This window comes from Corvus kubaryi, unplaced genomic scaffold (assembly GCF_017639235.1).
Source record: "Corvus kubaryi isolate FWS band 111438036 unplaced genomic scaffold, C.kubaryi_AGA036_p1.0 split1-65, whole genome shotgun sequence".
Classification (NCBI taxonomy): Eukaryota; Metazoa; Chordata; class Aves; order Passeriformes; family Corvidae; genus Corvus; species Corvus kubaryi.
In genome coordinates, this window is record NW_024582080.1 from 4991407 (window position 1) to 5012054 (window position 20648).

General features: G+C 35.6%; 1 protein-coding gene across 11 annotated transcripts in view; it reads right to left on the reverse strand.

Annotated features, from left to right (window-relative positions):
- The window catches only part of NBEA (neurobeachin), a 467529-nt gene that overhangs the window by 82909 nt on the left and 363972 nt on the right, over positions 1–20648 (reverse strand). For all 11 annotated transcript variants that reach the window (XM_042014378.1, XM_042014387.1, XM_042014386.1 and 8 more), the window contains 4 exons: positions 17237–17354; positions 16264–16366; positions 10469–10584; positions 1716–1828 (listed from right to left, as the gene is read on the reverse strand). In XM_042014378.1, the coding sequence (XP_041870312.1) occupies positions 1716–1828; positions 10469–10584; positions 16264–16366; positions 17237–17354 (450 nt within the window). The remainder of the gene's footprint in view (positions 1–1715; positions 1829–10468; positions 10585–16263; positions 16367–17236; positions 17355–20648) is intronic.

Below are 20648 nucleotides of genomic sequence, written 5' to 3' on the forward strand. Positions count from 1 at the left end.
TAGTAGATTGCTATAAAAATTTGGATTGAACCAAATACCTAGTGAAGGACTCATGAGGCACTGTCTAATCTTGTTGCACTTCACCACATGCAGTGCTATTAATACTCACAGAAAGTGAGTTTGAGAGATTTTGAAAAATGTAAGCACCTTAATGAAAGGTTTATCTCTCTGAACAACTCTAAACCAGCAATGCTTTTATACATCTAGGGAACAAGCCAGTGTAAAATGATCATAGGTCTTTATTTAAGTCATGTCTATGGACCTTTTATTGTTCTTGGCACAGATTACAGTGGTGTTACAGAACTGAAAAACACATTTGTGAAACATACCTACAATACTGTGAAAGGTCAGAAGTTTTACATAACCTAATGGAAGTATCAAACAATTTATTTCCTTTTGAGGCATACTGTGAAAGTAATGTAAATTCTGGGTTCATTTGCTTATTTGTTTTTTTTTACTTGTCTAGCAAAAAAAGGGAGAGTAAACATAGATGTCTCTATCTGCTATTATGAATTCAAGTCTTACTCAAATTATTTTGGAAGTCTTACAAAAGAGGCTTCCAGGAATGGTTACAATACATCTGAAGGTACTGCAAGCACACTCTTTCCAGCAGAGATGAAACTGTGAAATATCCAGGGCAGGATGTCTCCACTGCTCCCCAGGATGTGTGCTTGCAGGGAGAGGAGGAAAGAAATCCAGACTTAAAACAGAAATCCCAGAAACACTCATGACTGACCAGCAGCAGAAGGGAATGCAGGGGCTGCATCACAGGACTGCAGAACAGGCCTTGGGGGTCATTTTCTCCTCTCCAGCCTCACTCCTTAAGGCAGTGAGTGACAGCTTCCTGTGGTTTTGAGCCTCACTCAATTTGTACAAGCAACTTCCCCCTCTTGGCTGAGAAGCTGTGGTAAGGATTCAAGAAAGCTGTCACACCAGACAACAGAAACCTCACACTGGGGATGTGGCAGGACGACCCACCTTCACTGGCAAGATAGTGCATACTTTCATAGTTGATAGCAACCAGGAATGATACTTCCCACAACTCAATTTCGAGCCCACTTTTTTGTCTTTATTTTAGCTGGCCAAAAGTAGAGCCCCTCCATATGTTTCTGCTATGCTTGGCCAGGACAGACCTTCTCTGCAGTCTGTTAACCAGAGTACCAGAGCTGGGTATTGATGACAATGTGGTGCTATTAGAGAAAAAAATACCAGGAACTTTTTTATTATAAAGCACTAACTGCCCAAATCTGGTTGGAAGGAAAAAACCCCAACAAGTAACAATAAGGACCAGATACTCCAGGATCTAAAATACAAAATACCTCTTTACTAACTATTAAATCAAAGGGACATGCTGATACTATATTACTATTCTAGTCACTGAAAAATAAAGTGAAATGTTAGTCCAAGCTTTTCATTTACAAAGGATCAGCTTTTATAAACTAAGAGGGATAATTAGTGAGATCAAGTGGTCTGATGCGCTCCTGTTCCGTAAGTCAGAAGGTATGGAGGAGTTGCAGATTTGGAACCAGATAAGTCAGGGACATGGAAGTAGCATAATGTAGAGATTCAGTATAAACTAACTCTAAAATAGAAAAGTCTATTTCAGACTTTTATGGGTTTAAGATAAAGATCTTACTTAACCAGACTATAAATATAAAACAAAATCTCTCTCTAAAAGGGCTGGTTGACTGTTTTTAAAAAAAAATGAAGCATACCTTTGAAAGATCTCTGAAGTTGCCTGGAAGGGTCAGATCTAACTCTTCAGACTCATAGTTTGTTAAAACCCACGGAAACACAGGGTATTGGTTCAGATCATTGTACGTTCGTCCTATTGAAAAGGAAAGTTTTAAGAATTAGGAAATAGTCTCCATTTTTCCAGCTAGAAAAAAATCTAGTGGTTACATTTGTTGCATCACATGTTCCCAGTCCCCACCACTTGACAGAATCAGGTATAAATCTTCCAGACAAAAGCAGCCATTTAGATGCACTTAATTTGAACCAGAAGTCAACACACAAACTGAAATGATATAAAAAGCACAGTATCTTTTAAGATCAACTAAAATGCACCCTATGCCAATAAACAATTCCTTTTTTATTTCCATTAAATATTTCTATAGCATGAAGGTAGAAATTTAAAAGAACTAGACTATTACTTTTCTAGCAGCTTTATGAAGAATCATAGCTGGCAAAGATTAAATGAGATTCCAAACAGCAAGGGGCTAAATATGAGGTTTGCAAATCTAGATCTATCCTAGATAGTCCATGCTAATCCATCATTCCCTATGGCTCCTCTTCACTGAAGGAATGGTGAGATTCCATGGCAACTGTGGAATCAAAGTGGTGAAAGTCATGTTTGCTGCAACACTATTTTGTAATCACTTTGAAAATTAAAAAACAGTTGTCCCCACTAAAAGGCAGAGCTGACTATCCCAGGCCACTCTCTTCAATCATGAAAGAAACACTGCTGTCATCCTAGCAGCTCAAATGTGCAAAAGCTGCCTTTAGATACCATTTCAAAAGAACAATCTGCACTGCAATGAACTGAAAATTATGAATTCGTCACAAAGAGAAGTGTTTGGGAAAGTCTGTTGTTTCTGTGTTCTCTAATATTTAGTAGAATCTAACACTTCAGTGATAAGACAAATGAAATTTCTTAGTATATATCCATCCAGCCTATTGATATAGTGAGAACCACGCAATATGCAATATGAGTCTTAAAAAAAAAAAAAAAATCAGGTCATAAATATATGTGTGTGTGTATTTATATAATATAATTAGCAGACTGAAATAATCCAGGTTAACAATTCCCAGTCCTGCGGCAGATTTACAGCCCTGTCTCACTAACTGCTTCCTTCCAGATTCTGGACAGATTCCTGGGGTACAAAACCCGGCACAGGAAAACACAGGCTTCCTTGTTCTGAGTAGCAGTTGCAATTCTCCACAAAAATCAGTTCTGCTTTAATGAAATGTGAAACTTTCACTGCTCTACAAACACCTTATTTTTTCAATAGAAGTTGATGAACAAAAAGAATGTTTTCATTTTGCACATAGTTTCACTGAATACAGGAGAAGTGCATATTCTTTATAATTGTGCATCCTCATTTTTACACTCTGAACACACAGATGTTCACAGGAATATGAAAAAAAATTAGGGTGCAAATATAACTTTGTTAAAAAAGCAATGCCAGCACTGTGTACTACATGCACAAATAAAGATGCATAAAAACAAAACCACTTCTTCTTCAATATCAACAATGAATGAATGAATGTATGAATGAATGCAAAATGACTCTTGGACAGAATAAGAATGTATCAAACAACTAAATCAAGAAGCATACCAAAATTTATCCTTGTAGTGGAGGAAAAGGAAAGGTATTATCTGGTAGAATATTAATTATTTTGGACTTCTGGGAGGGGCTCTATATTTCTTGAAGAAACAGAACTCTGCCTCATTTTTCACATCCATCAAATCAGAATATTATTTTCCTCTTCGGCAAGGGTTTAATTACATATGACTTGTAAAGTTTCTTAATATTATCAAATTTAGGGTGCTATAAAGCATGGCCTCTATAAAACTACAGCTTCATACAATAAATGTTTTTCTCACCATCAGAATATTTAATTGAATTAACAGAAGAGTGTGAAAAAGCTTCCACAATAGAAAGACATTTGTTTTTATGCAGAGAGCAGACTAAAAGAACTTTGAGATCCAGGAAGAGAATGACTGAGATGACTCTAGTCTGTTACAAAGCATAAGCAAAAATGAAGATTCTTCAAATTAAAATTTGTATGGAAAAGTGCTCATAGTAATAAAAATCTTCAAGTGTAACCATTTTATAGAAGCATTTAAATAGCATCCTTTTGCAAAATTTTAAAAGGAAATGTAGGATTATACAAAATAACTTTTGATTTCAAAACTGAGGTTTTTTCATATTGTGATTTCATTTAATTTTGAATCTTATTTCATTCAATTTCAATATTCAGTCAACAAGTTTTTGACTTTTTTTTCCCATTCCATATAGGAAAGTCATAAATGTGTAAATAGGGCAAGAAAAAAGCAATCCTGAGCCTAGCTGGTGTAGGAGTTCTCTTTTGCTGAGAGGTTACTTATAGCATAGACACAGGCAGAAATTACCTTTTACATTAGCTCCATGTCAGAACACTGCAGTAACTCCTCCATGCAGTTTTTTACCCCACAAGGAGAAATAATTTGAAGCAGCTTCTCTCTCAGCTTAGGTAAAATACATTGCAAACAATGAAGCCTTCGTGATTATGTATTTGGTAAATATAAGCATAGCCTTGTGAAAAAAATAAAATATTATGTTCTCTCCTACTTGAATTTTTATAAAATACATTTTATTTATGAAGATATTAACCACTAAGAATAACTCTTAATTTGTTTAATAAAAAAGATAACGATTTATTTTTCTCAATTAAACAATTTTCCCCTTAATATCAACAAATAAAACTGACTCGATAAGATGAATCTAATTTAAATTGTGAAAGGAGACCAAACCTATGAGGTAAGACCACACATCTATACTTATCTGAGCAGAGGACAGCGATCTAGGCCTATAATGGGATTACAAATCCCTAATTCTAAACATGCATAAATATTAGTGGCTTCACTTTATTAGAAATGCTGTCTTGATCGGTTCTGGCTTCAAAATTGATTATTTTCAGAGTAAAGTCAGCAGATGAATATACTTAGCTATCTCATCAATTGTCTTGTGCTTCCAGCAAGAATTATTTGGTCCTTTCTTTAGCTAAATAAATATAAAACATTAACCTGTATGGCTATTGGTAGTCCCTATACCTTTTCAGAAGCTTCAGATTTCCCCTCAAGTAGGATTACAGAGATTAATATTAATGGCTGAATATTAAATATCGCAAGCCCTGTGACACTAATCTACTTGAACAATAAAAATGAGGCATAGTAAATGAGATCTCAGAAATACTGGATATGTTTCTTCATTAAAAAAAAACTTTTTAATTAAACCATCCAATTTAATGTTTTTATATGGCACTTTAGTTTCTAAGGTAAAGTGAGCTAGAGACAGCTGACAAAGAAATTATAACTGCAATTCCTTGGTGAAAATGTTAATGACAGCAAAATATTGTTTAATTAGATGATTGCAGCATCTGGATTAACACTCTTTAAGAGCGATGTTCCTGTGCTTGTCTGCTTCACACTTTACAGACATTTTGTCATCTCTAGGTCATTAGGAAAGAATTTTTAATGATTTTTCTAGAAGTAAGTAGTTCGAGTTACATCTAATTAGATGACAATAATAAGCCCAACACATGCAGTAGCTAAATATATACATAATTAACCAGTGAGGGCTTGTACATCACAGAGTAAAAAAGTGGAAAATGCTAAACAGGCCAAAAAAAATGGTGAGGGGGAAGAAGTTCGTCTGAATTTATTACCTAACTGAAGATGTCATTTTTTTCCACAAACCTTTAAAAATAATTCCTTTCCACTACAAGAAATTACGCAAAAAAAAATATGGATGCAATTATATTCCATTTCTTTTAAAAGCAGTGGCATGTAGGATTTAAAAGAATTAAAATTCCAATAAATACAAATGCAAGCACACATTTAATATACCGCAATTTGAAATCAAACAGCAGAAATCAGTTAAATACTGAGAAATAGATTTGAAATCTAGACTTCTGGCTAAAACAGTGAGCACCACAATGATATTAAAAAACAACTTCTTGTTCCCACTCCTCTTGATACCTTTTGCTGCAGTGGGATTACTTTTAAGTACTCTTTTTAATAATCTCTTAAATGAGACTAGTAAAAATTACTTGTTTCCTATATCACCCAGAGGGTTCAGTTGACATATATGCTGGTCCTGTGCAGAAAGGACAATTAGTATAATCATTGCAGTTTCCAAGCCTTCAAAACAAAAGGATCTCTGAGAATGAAGTAGGTAGAAGGAGGAGGGGGAAGGTGACCAGGAATGCTTATGTCTACACAACCAGGACAAAAACCAGGGGCATGGAGAGTATAACAGTGAGACTGATTGATAAGTAGCAGAGTGCAGTGTTTACCTTTGGGAGAAAAGCCCAGAGTTGTAAACATGATGAAATATGCTCAAGCCAGGAAAGAGGGCAAGAAAGAGGTGAAGAGCTTGGAAACAGAATAGGGAGGTGAGAAAATAGCTGACTAGAGGGCCAGAGAAACAGGTTGAAACAAGACTTTAGAGAGTTTGAAGATGGAGAGAGATTTTAACTGAAATTGCAATGAGACATCAGGACAACTCAAGTGCCAGAAATCACATATACTTGGATAGGAAATTATCTAGAAAGAGAGATCTTTGAGAGCTGAAGCAGACAGTTATTAAGTCATGAGCACAGATCACAGCAGAAAGAGTTAAACTAAAAATGAAACATGGCAATGTTTCAGAGGGGTAATAGGATGATGCAAGAATCAAAGAAAACATCACAGAACAATGGATTTTTTCCAAGAGGATACTTCAAATATTAAGAACATATAGAACAGCCAGGGGCCATACTTCTCAGGACAGATATACCAGCAAACCAGGGAGAGATTTAAGAAGAGATTCATGTATTTATTTCAGTGGTTCTGTTATACAGAGACCAACCAGTCTGCATAATTAACAGTATTAACAAACAGGCAAAGGTGGGAAAGGACCCAGCTGCATGATATCACAATGAGAGAAGTAAGCTGGTGACAGAACCCTCACTTCTGAACTTCTCTCTTCCGAGGCTACAGCTTCTTGTGTAATTTCAGAGAAGGATCACAAGAAAACATGAGTGCTTTCTTAGTCTTTTGTAGAGGGCTACAGACTAATAAAGCACCATTGTTAGAAATAAAAGGAAGCAACAAAGAATGGGCAAAAGACGTACTAAACCACTTTGTTAGTGGGCCTCTATTTGGATGAGAAGAAAAAACAGTGAAGCGACCTTACTTATCACCTACTTACCAGCAAAAAATCCACAATTCTTAAGTGTTAAACCTCCATGTTTCTGACTAAGCTACAGCTCAGATTTGCTGAATAAGCCAGTAGGAGCTTAATGATAACATGAATAAAAAAAATGGATGGATATATTCTTCAATAGCTAAAAACAATAATGATGTTAGAGAATAAGATGCTGCTTAAATAAACAGTTATATTCTAAAACTAGGTCATCGCTGCTAGACTAACAATTACTGGCAAAGAAGTTGCAACTTATAAGGAAATATTTCTTATGGAATCTCATTACAAAAAAGTATAATTAGGACTCTAATTGGAAATTGGATTTCCAAGAAGAAAGAAAATACCTCTTTACTTAGGAAAGGAGGTCACAAGTATATTCAGTACTCTATTTCTGTGTACAAAATAGAAAATCCTGCATTTTCTTCTAACTCCTGAGGGTCCTGTCTGCAGTGCATATAAGATTTTGTGTCCGTTTAATACAGGTGTACTTGGACAGTTATCAAACTGTGTATATAACAGCTGTTATCAAAACCAGGGCTACAAGTTAGTAGAGGTTCTTTGCATCCAGTATTTCTGGTAGAGTTATTAATTTTGTTAGAGCTTCACCAGAAAACACCTATTTGTTGTAAGGGAAATATTTTTGAGGAACACCTTCCAAGAAGACTTAGAGAAACACAGGCAGAGCTGTAAAAGCAGTGGTTTCATTCAGGCTGCCTCACAGCTCTCGAGTCTGCAGCTTCCCAGATGTCAGGCCCTGGTGGTACAGTGCCATGCAATGGTGGAGCCCGGATCAGCTTGGGAATGTGAGAACTTTTAGACTTTCTAACACATATTTCTTTTTCAAAGCTTTCTCCTCCATGACCAGACTTTGAGCTCATGTGCACTCTATTGTGGGTGGGTTTCTGGCTTGCCAGGAGCTTTATGAGGAGATTCTTTGCAAATATCCCCAATTACTTCACGAGTTTTTGGAAGTGAGCTTTCTAGATGAAGTGCAGACTTCATTAAAACTACAAAACCTGGTTGATCTTCCAAAAATAACTTGAGGGGATTTTTTGCTTCTGTCAAAAAGTTGGAAAAATTTGGGTTTTTTCCAAACTGGAATACAGAGCTTATTGTCATGTGTAGAATTGCCTGTTGGGTTTCAGTCAGCTTTCATTCTCTAATGTTATTTTCAGAAAAGGTTTTGTGTGTGTCATCAGCAAGGTCAGCTACTAAGGATAAATTTTGTTCTAATTTTTTTTAATCATGTACTGCTGATTTTATAAGATGGTAGACAGTGCTACGAAATGAGCAAGGCAACCTATGCAATTAACAAATGAGATTACATGAACAAATGAGATTTACCTGTAAGAGACTGATACCAATAAATCTGCTAGAAATTAAATGTTTTGAGTGAGACAGAGACACTCCTAGGGATAATGACCAAACTGCTTTTCCTAATAGGACACAAATTCATTGATACACACCAAAAATAACAATTAGTCAGTAATCCTTCAAACCTTGGCCATAGTAGGTGGAACCTGGAATGCTAATATCAAGCCATCCTGTTATAAGGAAGATGAGTGACACTAAATGACCTTAAGAGAAACCTGTCTCGTGCAACCATCCCAAGTGTTTGGCCATAAAACCTGCCCAGCAGTACTAGTATCTAGCAACAGGTCAAAAAATATTTCTCTTAAGACCTCTAAGATGCTCTGAAGGAATCTCTTCAGGCTGAAGCTTGTTAACTGGTAGATATTTTAGTGTAAGTGTTACTGCAACTCCTAATTGACTTCAGACATAATGCTGTCTTCCAGGTTTGGATGCTTTGGCGAAGTACCTAAAAATAATGACCTTGGAGATTTAAACTGATCAAAAATAAAATAGTAATTTGTAAAAAATTGGCTTATCTCTTGTCCATTCTCATTTAAAGAGTTTAAATTCACTGCTTACAGAAGAAATTAGTTCATAAAGAGGAAATTAGAAGCGAAGGACAGTTCTGTGGAAAATGTATTGGACAAGGACTGAGGGGACCTAGGCTAACTTCCCAGTTCTCCAGTAAATCCTCCAAGTTTGGGTGAGGCAGCCAGGGAGCCGTCAAGGGTCTGCCTGTATTTCCTCATTGCTAGAAGGGCAGCGGATGTGTGAGAGGCACAAAGCAGCTGGAGACAGGCCAGTGTCCAGAAGCAGGATAGCAACATTCTCCTGGCATTGCACCAGAGGCAATAAACGCTCAGCAGGGCTCCTTCCTCCAGCAGAGATCTGCAGGACTGCAACTATAATGCTTGGGAACCAAGCAGGTGAGTCTGCACTGGACTTTACCATATGGACTTTCCAGCCCAGATCTCCAGGAGTTTCGGGGATTCTGCTTTTTGCTCCACTGCACAAGGTAAACATGCCCTCAGATTTCCAACTGTTCAGTGGTAGCACTTCTGTATCACACTGGGATAAGTTGATGACACATTTATTAACATCCATAAGACTGGATGCATGGAAGACGACTACCATCTAAGCACAGAGGCCAAAGCCTGAGGGTTCAAAGCAAGTGAGTTTGACAGCTCCTGAATTCTGCCACTGCCCCACTGGGAAGAATGCAGTGACTGTCCTCAGACTGGTCAACACAGCGAGTGCTACCTTTGGGTTTCACACTTACAAGTGTCTTACGTCTGGCCTGAGGATAACCTCGAGTGTAAAAGTCAGGACCAAGTAAAGATCAGAGTTGTAACACTGGAGTACAAAGTGATGCCTGGTGGAATTTAATTTGGATTTCAAATTAAAGCTCACTGAAGTGAAATGTCTGTATGAGGCTCTCCACAGGCAGGTTCATAAGCAGCATGTGTGCTACAGGCAGGAATCATACTAGCAGACAACCTCCCGGAAATCTCTGTGTATGGTATAGATAACTGCTGCTTTTTACATTTAAAATTAACACTGGAATTAACACATAGAAAAGGGAAAGGTGAAAGGAATAGTATCTTCCTGAATGTTTAATTAATGACAATTGCCAGAAAAGCTCTTCTTTTGCCAATAACAAATGTATGTCTAGGGCAGTTATTTCTCATTCTAAATACCTAATCTGATATTATATTTCATCTCAAAGAACTAAATGAGAAAAGATGCTGTAATCTAATCATACCACAATCCAGGTGACATCTGTACTAGGCAGAATACTGTTGTTATTCTGCTGTCTAGTTGCTGTTGCTGAGAATGATGAAGTAGCGAAATTACATTTTCCCATTATTATTTCCAGACACTCTCTGGCAATGGTTTGTTGACTCTAATAAAGCTTCAGACAAAGCTGTCAGCAGAGGAAATGGCAGAAGGGGAGCAAGGAACAGCCTTCACAGCAATACATGAATCTAAAGTCTCCGTGATAGGTTGTGCATTTTCTGATAAAATTTAATGTGTGTGTGTTTCAGAATATATCACAAAGCTGCAGCTGAATTCTAGAGGGATAAATGTATTCTATCAAGTCACGGTGCTTAAGACTTTGACAAACATAAACATATTACAAAGGTTTAAAGAGCCAGAAGCCTTACCTGCTATAGTATTGAGGAACATCAAGTATTCAAAGTTAGATATCTCCCGTCTCTGCCAGCGCTGAGTCATGTTGGAGGATTTATAAAGTTGTCGGGGCGTGGCCAGAGAGATTCTCCTAGGGAATACATTTAAAGAATGATTTTTTTAAGAGTCTCATTAAGTGGTAAGATGTATCGCAACATTATTAGTATGATTAATTTCAGATTCTCTCAGAGGCTTTTTTTATTTCATTTAATGAAGTCCAGAAGACACTATTACCCTTATTTGACAAATGGCTAAAATTAAGAACCATGTTTTATTTTACCACTACTACAGCATTGCAATAAATCATAATAATATATTTCGGTTTTTATTTTATTCTGAATCTGGTTAAAAGACTGGCATTAAAAGAAACTGCAGACCTCCTGGTGCCAGGCTTGTCCAGAAGGAATAAAAGAGGAATATCATTTCCCTCTTTCAAAAGGATATATTGAGATAAATTCATTAAGGTGAGTGAGTGATAGATTAAAGAGACATACAACTCCATCACACAGGTTGAAGATATTTATTACACAATTTGTGCACCTCCTCTATGGTCAACTAGCCATGACTCTTTCCTATACCCCAGTAAGCTCGGAAATTTCTATTTATAGCCTGCTTTCTGAAAGAAACAAATTTTACTCAGTTATCTGCTTGCATGCTCATCTGCCTGTCTCTTCATAATGACCCCTAAATTGAATTTCATTCAAATTTGGAAGATGAGCAGAAGCTTATATGATACTTAGTTTCCACACAATTTTTGAAATGTACATGCCTGGATAAGGGAGAAAGAATCAAACCACATGCCAAGGAAGAGAAAAGCAGAAAACCTCAACTCTTCCATATTCAATTTAACAACATCACAATAACCAAATACCATGCAGCACCAAGTCTTGAATTAACCATTGTATATACTGTCCCTGGTTGGTAAAATATAGGGGACTTGAGTCAGTCTAGACTAATGCATTAAAGAAAAAAATCTGCAACAGGCAGAATCAGTCTCATTGTGCAAAACTAATTTCTAGAGAAAATAGTTCTTTCCTGAAAAGAAAAAAGACAAGGAAATTTTTAAATGGAAAAAAATATTCATCTCCTCAGGTACCTTTTTAAAATAAATTTAGATCTTAGAAACGTGTCAAAATAGAGAAATATTTATACCTGTTAAAAACAAGGACAATAAAAAAGACAGTTCCTAATATGTAGTCTGAATTTAGTGAATTTAAAGAATGCATGCAGTAGTATTTACATAGCTTATCAACACTAAATAGACACCAAATGCTTCAGCTTTCAGCTGCACCCTGAGCACATTGTGTGTTATTTCTAGACTCTGAAAGCTGAGTATATTCTTAAAACTAAGTCCTATACAAGGTGTCAAACTGGGCAGCATTTACAAAAATGTGAACCATCTACTTCTAAGATACATGCACATACTCCTAGAGATGAACGAAACCCTTTTTCCAGAGAAAGGGTGAGTGAGTATTGGTATGCTACTGGAGTGTACAGTTATTACAATTATTTGTCTAAATTGCCAGTGTGTAAGTTTTCAATGTCTGCCACACCTCAGCTTACAAATTGGGCAAACAAAAATGACCATGCAAGTGTATTTGCCCAAATAACAGTACATTAGGTCTTGCTAGCTTGGCTAGCCTTATTTTACAGTAGACTAGAAGATACCAAAGATAAATACACTTTACTAGTACACAAGAGACAATACAAATTTTTTTAGAGTTGTTTCTATTACTCTTCTTATGAAACAATTTATCTAAAGAAATACCTGAATGTAATAATACTTAATATTGCATTTTATAGAATAACAACTATTTTTGCAGTAGAACTCTCAAAGACATATGGTTTCCAGTAAATTTTGACTAATGCTACATACAAATTAATAAACACAGAAAATAAAAATACTGAAGAGATCATTAAATTTACAAAGCATTTTTATCACAGACTTTCTGTTCCTCCCATGACAAAACAACGTTTATGCATCAGTACAGCTTAGTAGCTGCTTTTAGACTTTATTCACAATCTCCTAGGGAGTCTCAAAAATCTGTAAACTGTCAAGTGCTGGACTTTGCATTTGAACGCCTGATTTGAGTGAACTCTACAGAAAATCAAAATATACTAAAAATGTCCTTATTTTCTCCATATCTAAGGTGTTTGAAAGATTCACAGTTTTTTTAGCAGAGGCTGGAAGAAATTATGCACAATAAATTGGTTCCACACCTGCTTGTTTCAGCTAACACAGGAAGACCCACTGTTTTCTGTTTTGCTAAAACCACCCAACTTTGATCAAACCATTTCTTTCTTCAATATGCCATCACCAATATGAAGATGCACAAATTAATGTGCTTCCTTTGCTTCTAGAGAACCATGAAATATCTACTCAAAATGGGAACTACAGAAGACTCTGGTGTACAACAGAATGATCCAATTTTCAAGTTTTATACATTTAAATGTATTTAGAAAACACTTCATGCCATTTGGTGAAGGAGAAGATGTTACATATCCCGTATGTGGAATATGACACACCCCCTTTCACAGTCACTTTTAATTTAGTTAGCTACAATGCAATCTCATACAAAGAATATTTAAGTATCTTCCACATGCATGATGTTTTGTGTTGTGTTGCTCCTGTTCAGAGGAAAAAAAAATAAAGACTTGGGAAAGTCACTGACTTCTGACCAGAAACTCATGAATATTCACTTTTAATCAAAGTGCTAGAAAGGGTTTTATACTTTGATGGCATCAAATCTTAGTTTTTCTACCTCTCTCCCTTCACAAAAATCAACCTCTGCAACCAGCTGTATTGAGATCTAGATATCCATCAAATTACTGACATGGCAGAGCTGAGCTATTGTTGAATATAGTTACTGTAATAGTCAAGATGAATTTTTTTCAGAAAAAAAAATCATCCTTTGAATTTCTTAGTTTTATGGACTGGAGTAATTGTTTTCTCTAATGCATTAATAGCCCACAGAGCTTCAGTGGAAGATGTCAGTATGTTTAGTGGTGAAGATACTGGATCTTTTACCAATTCTTTGATCTCTATATGCTACAAAACCATCAGGCAGCTCACAGTTGGTTTCTGAGCTGTGACGTTGCCCTCAGTAAAAAGACATCAGTAAATTACACCTGAGGTGTTAGAACCATCAAAAGTAGTCTGATAATACCATGCTAAAAATGTGGATATTACTCTACCTATGTAGAATCATATGGAGCTGCAGAAGTTAAAAGACACAGCATTGTCTGCCCAGTTGTATCATTTGGCAACATCATAAGGAAACTACTATCAATGCAACATGTTTCAGGAGCAGTGAAAATGCATTTATCAAAGACAGATTAATTTGATTACCAAATCAGACTGAACTCTTCAACATGTGACCAATTTTAAGGATGTAATTACTTCTTTGTAACATTAAGCACAGGCTTGAACTCTTTGTTGAATCAAAGCATTAGACAGGCTGTTGGGAAAGGCAGCAAAGAGGCAAACTGAAGACTTGCTCAGAACAGCGGTCTGTAAAGTCTTAGGAAGTCATAATGGTTCACCTGCTTCTAATCCTTTGAGCCATTAGATCATAAATATTTCTATTTACTTCTACTTCCTTGCACCCTTGTTAATCGCAGGATTTCACCATGAAAACAGAAATATACTTAAAAGCCATGTACTGCATTAAAAGTAATTTACTTCTTTGGAATGTTTCCATCATGAATGCAAGCCTTTATGATACTGTAATTAACACTAGGTGACATGTTTATCAGAGTAGTATCAGAGAGGAAATATTACTTGCATAAATGGAACTTAAGAACTTAAGCAAAACAACCAGAAAGGTCTGCTTTTGTTAAGATATTTTAAGGTACAACTTAATCTGGAAAACTGTGGTGATACAAAAATTCCTAATGTTTTACTCAGTATGGCAGCTCCTTTTGGTTACTCAACATAATTTCTCCTTAAGTTAGTTATACAAATAAGAATAATTTAAAAAAATAGCATTCCAGAGCCAACATGTCCATAGAAAGTAAAAATATATTCTAACATCAACAAAAGATTAACTACAGAGCCAGATTTCCCCTCAGTTATTCCACTGCAATCCTACTGAAGACAATAAGGGTATGTAGACAGGGAAATAAGGGAAAAAAACCATGATTAAGGAGTCTTTATTGTGCATAAATCATACCATGATTACACACAAAAAAAGGAAGAAAAATAACTTCACTACCATATGCCAGATATATTCTGAAGGCTAGCAAGCCCATTTTCGATTCAAATTGAAATTTAATCAAAAAGGTATGGAAATAACTGCATATTATATTGAAGTTGAAACTTTTCTAAATAATTATATATCAACAAACTTTTTCAGACAATTATTCACTGAATAATGCACAAAGGATATGAATTTCAAAAGTAAAAAATGTCACTGTAAATATGAAATTCTGATTGAGAAATTTGCATTTTGTTTGTACTAGAACATGTGGCCATTTCTATTTCAGAAAAGAATACTATTCCTTTCCACTTAGAGACAGCATTTCCTTTAACTTTAGTATATGGAAGAACAATGCAAATATTAACAAGATGCGCCTTCCAAATAAATGCCCCAACTTCCCCTTGATCTCAATGAAAACTTGAGAAATTTGGCAGTTTGCCTAAAGACTTCAGCACATTCAGAAGATCAAGCCTTAGGTATCATGAGACTCTCAAGCTCATAACAGGGAATGATGTTCATCTGGGAATGAAATAGTTCTCCAATTCTACAAATGCTTTGACACTTCAGAGTATTTTCACATTTTGCACTGGGATAAAACAAGGACAATGTGAAGTTTTAGTTTGTAGGAAATTACTTAAAGAAAGAGAAAGATACACTACACTGATGATTAAGTCATTGGTTTTTGGCCAAATCAAGCCAAATGGAGGTCTGAGCCCAAAGCACCATATTTTTTTGGTCATGCTGTGCTCCTCACTCAATTATATTTCTTTATTTTTGTCTCATTTTGACCAGAAGTTAATCCTAAACCTAAAAACAAACAAAAAAAATGTCCCCCCCCAACACAGTGAAGTACACTTGAAGATCATCTCACTTATCCCTGAAATAGGAATGCTTTTATAATATAGGATCTGACAATTTCCAGCCTTATTTCTGGCCATAGGCTGTTTTGATGTTGATGTTGATGAGAAAATAAAAACTGTTGTTGTCCATAGTATGTGAAAATCTCTAAAACTGAACCTTACTTGTTCTTCCAAAAATATATATCCTCCTTAATTTTGGAAAGAGAATAAGAATAATTAATCATACTAATGAATGGAAGAAATTTGGAAGTTGCAAAATAGCCATTACACTGATAAAAGTTGAAGTAAATCCCCACACATTCACATAGCTAAAATAATTTACGTTCAGCAAACACAAAACCTAGTCAAGTGCAGTTTCACATCCTGCATAACAATCACAGGAAGGATGAACATTTGACGATATATTTATAAGACCTGACTGGAAACCAGACTTTGAAGAGATAAGGTGTAAGGTTTTTTTACTGGAAGGTACTTATTTCCTGTAATTGAAAAGAAAAAAAATAGAATCACCTAATTTACAATACTTTTACTTCTATTCCATATACTAATAGACCATATAGTAAATAAAGGTAACGTTTGTCATACTAACCTCAAGAAAAAGAAAATCTTGAGTTTCATGACAGGAATAATGTTCTAGTACAGACACTTAAAAAAATATGAACTGTATAACATAATAAACACAAAATATAAAAACTATTTTAATTAAATTACCTGGCTTGTGGCAAACCATAGCTGGTTCCTACTCCAACACGTGGTAAGCTGTACACAACTTTTTTCACTGTTGCTTGGTCAGGAAAATTAAACATAACAGAAGCTAAATGAAGAAAAGAAAATATGTACCAGTAAAACATTTGCAGAAGTCTGTTTCTTCACCTGCATATATTTTTTAAATGCTTTGGTTTTTATCTGGGGAGGGAAGTCAGTTCCACTTTTATCCTCCTGGGGATCCAAGGTACAACAGAAATTCCTGACATTCTTCACACCTATGTATAATTAGCTGGTTAACATTTTGGCATTAACTCTCCCATTTTGCAGAAGATCTGAGTGTTGTTTACTTCAGAGGAACAACACCTTACTATTAACCCATATAATCTCTTATCAGGCTGAGAACCTGTTCAGTAGTTGGCATGGCATTTGCTCTTCTAACTAGAACCTTAAAACACCCAGGAACAAGGAATTGTTTAATTCCTTTTCCAGCTGAAGTCAAAACTTACATCAGAGCTCCTGAGGGTAAAAGACCACTCACCAGCCACTGAAGTGTGATTCAGAGTAGCACATACAGAAAACTGAGCGGATCCATTTACTGATCTGGTACTTTTTTACTTTAATTCATTTTATAATTAGAAAAGGAAATATCCTTTTATATATTTCACTAAAATATTTACAGACAATTGAGGAGTAGGGTGAGACAATAGAAAAAACAAATTCCTATCCAGCATTTGAAGAACTTACCAATCGCAATGATCTGGTTCCATAAATCAATCTCACTGCTGCACAGAAAGCAGTGAGATTGATTTATGTGATTGATTTTAATACAATTTTCACTGAATACACACAAGTATTATATAACAGACATAAGCACTTTATCAAAGGAAGCACAAAGTTTTAATTTTAAGATTAATAAAGAAAAGACAAAATAACCACTACCACAAATTTTATGTGACAAATATAAATTATGACCTACTTCTGTTTGCCATAAACACTTCCAAAGCTGTGTTCTGGAGAAGATAACGTCTTGAGAATACAGCTCGAATCTCGCTGAACATCCATTTTCCATGAAGGCCTTCAGTATAGGCAAGGACCTTTAAAGAAAGTCAAGGTGAGAGTTATTAGCAGGAGTTTTTCAATAAAATACTGTATAAGATAATAGGAAATTTTACCCATCAATGAAGTTAATTGTGTCTCTTTAACACTTAAAAACAGTGACTCAAAATGAACTTGAATCTTTTTAAGAAATGCAAAAAAGAAGTACCTGCTGTTAGAAGAATATCCGCAATTACTGTAACCTGATACTCGTAAGATCTATTTCTCATGTGTCACATCAAACTAATTTCCTCAAAAACACCAAAATCCCAAACTCTACAAGCAAGCACAGGGAAACAGACACACTTGCAATTATGCTTAACTGTATCTTCTTCCAACAGTGTGCATGACACCATTGTCAGTTATGTATCAGATACCAGATTTACTTCTGAGGCTGCCTTGTGCAAAGTACAACCAAAATAATATAACTTGCCATTCACATTCACTTCAGGGTCATGAATTACAAGGCCTCCCATTCCATCAAAAAATAGAAAAATTAGCAAAACCAGTATGTCACCTTAATAATTTTTCTAAAGTTAGGTACATCAAATATCCCAAACCATGAACAAAATTTAACAATTTGTAATTTTGCATTTTAAAATTAATGTGAAAATATTTTAAAATAAAATGGTTAAAAACTAGCATTGCTTTTCCTATTTTACAGTTTCCCAACTGAGTGTATTAATATAAGACTAGATATTAATATCTAAATAATCTTTTTCACTTTTCTTTCAGTGTTGTGGATGTTCAAAAAATAGACAAAAAAGACACATTTTAACTCGATGTCATCTTTATTAACTTATCTCATCTGTATCATGCACTGTAGAACAATCTTTTTCCAACCCTTTTTCTCAGCTGGCAGGCTCCCTTCAGCCCTGCACCTCTGCTCAGGTGGGCTCTGCCATGGCACTCCTAGGAGGAGTCAGTTGTTTGGGATGGGGATCCTCACCACATCCATTTGCATTTCCCAGGCTCTGTAGACTGTGCCTTTACCTAGGCTGCAGCCACTAAGAGAATTGCAGCCTCAGTGAAACAAAGAAATATAGTGAACACCTTCCCTAAAGCGAAGTGCAAAAAGGTTTCAGACTGGAGAAACTGAATTTCTCTGTTCTCCATTAGGTACAAAAAACTGTCATACACCAGCTCGCAGTGCTTTACTTACTCATTTGAGGTCTTTACTTTCCGTAATCATGACCTCCCCCAGCTCCTGAACAGGAAAATGTTAGGGAGACCATATGCTGCTGCTGTCAGTGATCCTTCATGCTTGAGGAAATGGCAATTGTATTTCTTCAATCTTTTCACTGGTGCAGCTTCGAGTTAGTAACACATCTCCATATATGAAAAAGCTAATTTAAGTTTGTGCACTTGGTGTTCAACCTTTTTCTCATAACCATGATGAGTCTATTTCAGAGAGGATGGTAATAACAGCAATGCAAAACTGCATCAGCACACGGAAAAAGCGTTCAAATGTTAGTTCTGTCCTTGATAGAAACCAGTCAGGGGAACACAGTGATCCCCCCATACTATTTACATGAGAATAAGTTACAGACAGAACTCTTAGACCAACAGTGTGGCAGATGACACTGTTTGATTCACCTCAGCTTTCCACACTAGTTAAACGCAGCTTAGAAGATGGGAAGGAGCTTGATTATTTGGAGGTCACCCAGACACATGCAAGAGACTGTGTGCTCCCTCCACTCAGTCAGTGGTAGAATGCTACCTCACATGCTAAATTCTTGCAGTGGTTAAAAATCTGCACCTTATTTTTACTTTGAACTCTGATAGGTCTTGTGACGCCTTTGTGAGCTTTCTAGTATCGGGTAACTCCTCCTTGTGTTGGTAATTACAGACTGGATCCAGTTACTGCTTAGCCTTCTCTTTGATAAGCTAAATAAACCAAATTTTCCTTGGTTTTCTTTCACTGAGATCAGATGCTAGCACACAGCTGGTATCATGTATGTGAAATTCAGGTGGATAAGAACAATGATGCTGAAGATTTAAGCACTCTCCTTCTTTGAATGTGTTCTGCTGCTATCTGATATGTAATTTTTGTAAATACACAGGTTTTTAAGATAAAGAGAGGAAATTCTGAGAAAACCGCTCACATTTAAAAAGCTAAAATATGAGAAAAGTCTCTCAGAAGGAGGAGTTTGAAATGTATATAGCTGTAACCAGATCTATAGCAGCCAACAAATTTGCCAAAGAATTAGTTCCTTGACAAAGCATCATGCTTCAGGAAACCTCTTTTTGTATCAAAAATGTTTCTAGTTATTTTTTTGTAAAGAGAAATGTTTACTGATAACTAAACCCTATATATTAACATTTTAGAGGATTCACAGTAATATATTTATGATGTATTGATGTATACCACAGCTTAGTTATTGTAGATCAACACCAAAAGCACACCATATACCAATCATTCACTGGTTGTCTTTTACTTCCTCCTCTTTTTTAATTAAGTATAAAGCAATTGCAACTACACAGAGGTACATTCAGCCCACTATGAAATGAATGACTTATGATAGCACTCCAGTAAAACAGTACAATGGAATAGGAAATCAGAGGAAAGAGAGGAGTCTATAATTCAATTAATGTCCTCAATTACACTCTTCTTAACTGTCTATTAGTCCTACAAATATCAGATTATCATGCCATTATTAAATCATCTGAATTATTTCAGTATTTCTATTGTAACATTTTCCTGTCTGAGATATACTACCCATTTTTGCCATCTTCCGTAACATTCATCTTACACCATTTTCATGTGATGCATTAAACCTCCCATTATTAGATATCTGCAATTTACAGCAGATATTACTGACATGGTTGCAGAATTCTTTCTTGTTGTTATAGCAGCCAAATCAAAATAATTTTATTTTTCTGAATTTGAATCCTTTAAAAGGTTTATACGGCTTTTTTTTTCTTTCCAGGATGATTTTTAGCATTTCACTTTCTCATAGGACGTGAATGAAATCCTGGCTATTTTACATTTTTTTACAGACTGTATGTATTGTATATTCCATTATTCATACAAACATGGAAATAACTACTTCACAATGCAAATACATTGAAATTATGTTACCTAGTTATCTGAAGGCAAGATTTCCATGTCTTCCAACACTTCGTTATTTAAGTTATTTATTTAAGTCAGTACTCCTTATTTTGATAGTTTTATGAGTTTTTCTCCCAAAAACATTCATGAAGACTTCCTGTCTAGGCATGTTTTAATAGTTGAAAATTCATGACTAAGCACAGAACTCTAGATATACCTCAGATAAGCTGTCTTTATTAAA